General features: G+C 46.6%; 1 protein-coding gene across 6 annotated transcripts in view; it reads right to left on the reverse strand.

Annotated features, from left to right (window-relative positions):
* Positions 1–1,208: 1,208 nt before the first annotated feature.
* Gmeb1 (glucocorticoid modulatory element binding protein 1) overlaps positions 1,209–5,802 on the reverse strand; it is a 37,275-nt gene continuing 32,681 nt past the window's right edge. For 4 of the 6 annotated variants that reach the window (XM_010632153.1, XM_010632148.1, XM_010632163.1 and 1 more), the window contains 2 exons: positions 4,462–4,635; positions 1,209–2,070 (listed from right to left, as the gene is read on the reverse strand). In XM_010632153.1, the coding sequence (XP_010630455.1) occupies positions 1,367–2,070; positions 4,462–4,635 (878 nt within the window). In that variant the 3' untranslated portion in view covers positions 1,209–1,366. The remainder of the gene's footprint in view (positions 2,071–4,461; positions 4,636–5,802) is intronic. The other 2 variants (XM_010632180.1, XM_010632172.1) reach the window with 1 other exon arrangement.

Genomic DNA, 5,802 nt, shown 5'->3' on the forward strand with positions numbered 1-5,802 from the left:
TACAAACATTTATGGAGGAAAGAGAGAGACAGAGAGAGAGAGAGAGAGAGAGAGAGAGAACACCCCCCCCCACGACATTATTACTGATGTTCCTGGTGCATGTTCTATAATATAATGTTGCAGACAGTGTTTCTTTCCCAGAGAGTCCAGCTCGGTGCCTCAGGAAAGGCTGGGGGCGTTTGCCAGTCTTCCCTGCCAAGCCTAAGGCTCTGTATGAGCTCAATCTCTCACAGAAACATCTGCGGTATAAATGAGTCCAAAAGGGGATGAAGGCAGGCAGGCACCTGTCACTGTTCTCCAAGTCAGCCAAAAAGCTGAAGAGTGTGGGACTCACGAGACAGATGCCATCTCGCGTTGAGGGATGGAGGGGAGAACTAGAGGAAGCACCAAATGAGTGGCTGCTTTTGGTTCCAACAAAACAAAACAAAAAACAAAACAAGCCCTACCAAATACGGCAGCTGGTCTGGGTGAGGAACTCCCCTGCTCCCGGTGTCATGCAATAAAAATGATGCCTTTGGAGCCCCAGCCCCAGGACAGCCACAGGTTAAAGAAACAGAGCAGTTTATACCACATCACATAGTTTGCAAATGAATGGGCTGATCCTAGGCTGACCCTAGGAGGGTAAGTGCTTTGACAAGGTTGGGGGCAACATGAGCTATCACTTTGAACCCCAAAGCACAGCTGTGGTATTCCTTGATTTCCACATCTGCAAAACCATAAGCCACTGCTGCTGCTTACTCTGTGGTGATCTACCCTTCTGCTTACCACCAACACAGCACACCTGGTAGCCACCCTCAGAGATCTATGGGGGAGAGGGCATCAGTTACATCTTGGAAAGAAAGGTAATAGCCTTGCCCCATCCTCACCAAAGCTCTTCCCTTTCTAAGCTGCTGCTGGCGTGCTACCTTCTCCTCCATGCAGAGTTCACCTTTCGTTTGTTTCAGAGCCTTTCAAGGATACAAAAGAAAGTATATTTCTGCATCTGCATGCCAGTGGGTGGCTTTCCAATGTCAGATCTGTGTTCCAGAGTTTGCTCAATGCATCTCTACAAGCATGAGACCAAGTGTACACAGATAGGACTAGTCTGTAAAGGGTTGCTGGTTACTTCGATGCCTCCTCTAAAAGAAATAACTTTCTTAGAACAAGATGATTAGGACATTGAGTGACCTCTCAACTTCCAGAAGGGTAGCTTGTTTTGTCCATTTTTCAATGAGAGGATGGGAGAAACCCAACATTTTTAGTTACAACAATGAGATTTTGTTTTTGTAAAAAAGGATCCTATGTGGACATGAGTGGGACAATGATAAAAATAAACAAATAATTAAAATTCCAAACCAAAACATATCTCCTGGTCCCGAGATCCCAGTCAGTCCTCTAAGACTACAATCTCCACATTGTGGACTTGATGCTGATGTTCTTCCATCTCAGCGACGACTTTCTCCTCAGTCCTCAGCTCGGTCTCCAAGATGACTGCTTTGCTCTCAGCGTCTTCCGCCTCAGGGTCCGGGGCTGGGTCAATTTCAATGATGGTCTGCCCGTCCTCTGAGGCGCTTTCCACAGCCTGGATTGCTGAGGTCAGGCCGGACTCCATGGCCACCAGCTCCACAGGGCTCACCATGGTAGCCATGTTGCCCAGGGTACTGCCATCCTGCATGGTGGTGGAGCTTAGCAGTGCCAAGCTAGACGAAGGGTGGATGGTCACTGTGTCTGGTGAGCTGCTCTTGGCAGAGGAGACCACTGTGGCGTAGCGGAAGAGCTGAGGGCCGGAAGGCAGCGTGTGCACAGTCACAGGGCTGGAGCCCTGGCTGAGTGTGGCCACGGGAATATTGCCCATGGAGAAGGACTGACCCACCGGGGTGATGGTGATGGGAGAGATGACTGTGAACTGAGGCTGCTGCTGGACAGGAGGAGAAGGGCTCAGGACAGTGGTGGAGGCCGGCCGCTGGAGCCGGGGCCTTTTTGGAGGTTTAGGAGTGCTCACAGGCATCAGTACCACGTTTTGAACCGTCTGGGATTTCAGCCTATGATCCTGGGCTTGCTTCTTTTGCTCTTCCAACTGGCGTTCCAAGTCTATGAGGAAAAAAACAAGACCGTGTGGAGGGAAGTACAGTATTTGGTATATTAAATGGGGAGTCAGATGACATGTGGTCTTGCCCTGTTTTACTGCGTAGCCTCAGGCAAATCACTCCAATATCTGTCTTTATTTCTTTTGGTACTGGAGATTAAACCCAGGGCCTTTGCACTGAGCTGCATTCCCAATGGCTTTTTATTTTTTATTTATTTTTTTGCTTTTTATTTTTTTATTTTGAGACTGGGTCTCACTAAATAACCAAGTTGCCCAGGCTGGACTTGAACTTGCAATCCTCCTGCCTCAGCCTCCCCAAGTGCTGGGATTATCCACCTACACCACCATAACCAGTTCCACTGTTTTGAAAATAACTAGACTGGATAATTTTAAACATCTTCTCCAGTAATTGTATTTTATTATAGAATTAAAGGCAAGGCAACAGTTCAGAATCTTTTTTAAACTGTGATTCTTCTTTACTCAACTCTAGAACCTCTCTGGCATTGTCATCTATCAGCAAAATACAAACCAAAGAAGCCACCAACTGGTCCTTTTTATTTTTTTCATTTTCCCAAATTTAGGCGCAGGTTTAAAGCCAGGTCCTCAAGCATGCTAGGCACCTGCCCTACCTTGAACCTACATCTCCAGCCCCTATGTGTATGTGTGTATGACTATTTGGGGCAGGGAGTACTGGGGATTGAGCCCAAGAATTATACATTAAAGCTATATCCACAATGATACATCAGCCGGGCATGGAGGCTCACACCTTTAATCCCAGCACTCAGGAGGCAGAGGCAGGAGGATTGCTGTGAGTTCAAGGCCAACCTAGGCTACATAGTGAGGCCAAGCCCAGGCTGGGGTACATAGTAAGACCCCATCTCAAACAAACAAACAAAAACACCCCAAAACAAACACAATAATACATCATAATTTTACGTATTTTATGTGATATAGTATGGTATTTCAATGCCTGTATATAATGTGTAATGACTGTATCAGGTAATTGGCATATATATATTACCTCAGACAAATAGCACTTCTTTGTGTTAGGGGCATTCAAAATCTTCTCTACTTGCTATTTTGAAATTTCAATTAATTGTTGTCAACCATAAGAATCCTATCATATTATACAACATTGGGATTTATTTCTCCTATGCACCCCTGTACCCATTAATCATCTTCTCTACATCTCTCCTTCCCTTGTACCCTTCCCAGACTCTGGTAACCACTCAAGTGTGTGTGTGTGAGTTGCTGGGCACTGAATACAGGACGTCATGCATGCTAAGTAATCATTCCACCACTAAGCCATATCCCCACTATTCTATACTCCTACTCCTCTGAGATCATCCAGTTGGCTTTATAGCTCAAATACCCCTGCCTGGGTTTATAGATGAAATAAGGACCAGAACTCGGGAGGTCGAGGCAGGAAGATCCTAAGTTTGAGGCCAGCCTGGGTGTATGCAGCAAGCTCAAGGCTGGGCTATGTAGCAAGATCCTGTCTCAAAACAACACACACACACATACACACACCAAAAAAGGCATGAGGACACATGCCTGGAATCCCAGCACTTGGGAGAGCACATAGCAGTTTGAGGACACCCTGACTACTACATAGAGACCTTATTTCAAAAAAACAAAAACAGGGCTGGGGATTCAGCTCAGTGGTTCCACCGCCTGCCTTGCAAGCGCAGGGACCCAAGTTCGATCCCTAGTACCAAAACAAACAAACAAATAAACAAAAACAAACAAACAAATACCACCAAAAAACAAACAAACAAAAAAACCACTGGGTCTGGTGGTACATGCCTATAATCCAAGCACCCTGGGAGGCTGAGGCAGAAGGATTAGAAGTTTGAATCCAGTCAGGGCAACTCAGTGAAACCTTGTCTCAAAAAGTAAAATAAGGGATGGGGATGTAACTCAGTGCATAGGGCCCGGGTTCAAACCCAAATTCCATGAAAGAAAGTAAGTGGGCGGGGGGGGTAAGGAGGGAGGGAGAGAAAGGGAGAGGAAACAAAAGGAAAACGAAAAGAGAAAGGGAAGGAGGGAGCAAGGAGGGCGGCAAGGGAAGGGTATTTGCACAACTTGTTCAACAGTCGTGAAGCTACAAAGGAGGTAAAAGGGCCACTGGGAAAAACAATGGTTCCCAAACTGTCTTTCAAGGCAAGATGACCTTGCTGCATTGGACAGAAAACTCCTTTTCTGGTGACCTAAATATTCATGGTCTCCCATTAACCCAAAGAATTCCATAGCATAGGAAGTTACAGAGGGCTGGGTGTATAGCTCAGTAGCAGAGCACTTGCCTAGAAAGTTACAGAGGAAGTCCCTAAGAATTATAGAACTGAGGTCTTAGTGTAGTTATTTTAACAGAGATCCAGAGAGGAAAAGTGACTTACTTAAGGTTATAGTGCTTGCTCCAGGACAAAAATCTTCTGATGGCCAATTTAGTTGCTTTTTCATTACATGCCTATCACTATTCCTTTCCCAAGTGTCCAATTCAACTGTGGTGATCACTGGTGAGTCAGGTTCTACATTGTAACTTCTCCATTGCTTAGTATCTGATAAGCACCCTGGAAATAATCAGTTACACCAGTAGAGCACTTTGCTCCCTACATGTGATTCTGTGATACAATAAGAAATACATACAGGTTGGGGGTGTAGCTCATGGGTACAGTGCTTGCCTAGGAGGCACAAGGCCTTGGTTTCAAACTCAAGATCCTCAAACCACACCCCCAAAACATAAAACAGCTATAAACTTTGTGCGCCCCATGCACGCATGCGCACATGCAGACAGTCGCAGGCCCTGGTCCCAGGCACACAGTTCCTAAAAACCTTGGACTCTCTAGAGTGATGAGCATCTCTGGTGTCTGGGGTGCCCTTTGGGGTGGGGGCATGTCACCAGGGAGACCAAGGCACGATTAAAGAGTGGGTCCCACTCAGACCTCCGCGATGGGGAGAGGGGCCGTAGGCTGAGCTGACCACCAGTGGCCAGTGAGGTAATCAGTCATGCCTGCATAATGAAGCCCCCGAAAAACCTAAAAGGGAAGAGTTCAGAGAGCTTCCAGATGTTGAACCCAGGGAGGTTCCAGAGAGGGCATCAGAGCTCCATGCTGCTTCTCATACAACCTTGCCCTGAACACTCTCCCATCTGACTGTTCATTCGTATCCTTTGTAATGTTGTGGGTTATGTTTGGTTTGGTTTGGTGGTACAGGGGATTGAACCCAGGGTTTTCACACTGAACTACATCCCCAGCCTTTTTTATTTTCAGACAGGGTCTTCCTACATTGCCCAGGCTGGCCTTGAACTTGTGATCCTCCTGCCTCAGCTTCCTGAGTAGCTGGGGTTATAGATGTGCACCTTCAAAGGTTATATAAACTGAATTTTTCCATCTTTAAAGGTAATTAGCTGGGCATGGTGGTGCACACCTGTAATCCCTGCACTCCGTAGGCAGAGGCAAGAGGATCTCCATGAGTTTGAGGCCAGCCTGGGCTAAACAGTGAGTTTAAGGCCAGCCTGAACTATATAGCAGTGTCTACAGCCTGAACGTGCCTGATCTCATCTGAACTATATAGCAAGACCCTGTCTTAAAAAACAAACAGCCGGATGTAGTGGCACACATCTGTAATGCCAGTACTTGGGAGGCTGAGGCAGGAGGATCACTGTGAGTTCGAGACCAGCATGGTCTACATAGTGAGTTCCACGGCAGTCTCAACTACATAGTGAGACCCTGTCTCAA

This window comes from Fukomys damarensis, unplaced genomic scaffold (assembly GCF_012274545.1).
Source record: "Fukomys damarensis isolate Sample0158 unplaced genomic scaffold, DMR_v1.0_HiC HiC_scaffold_23, whole genome shotgun sequence".
Classification (NCBI taxonomy): Eukaryota; Metazoa; Chordata; class Mammalia; order Rodentia; family Bathyergidae; genus Fukomys; species Fukomys damarensis.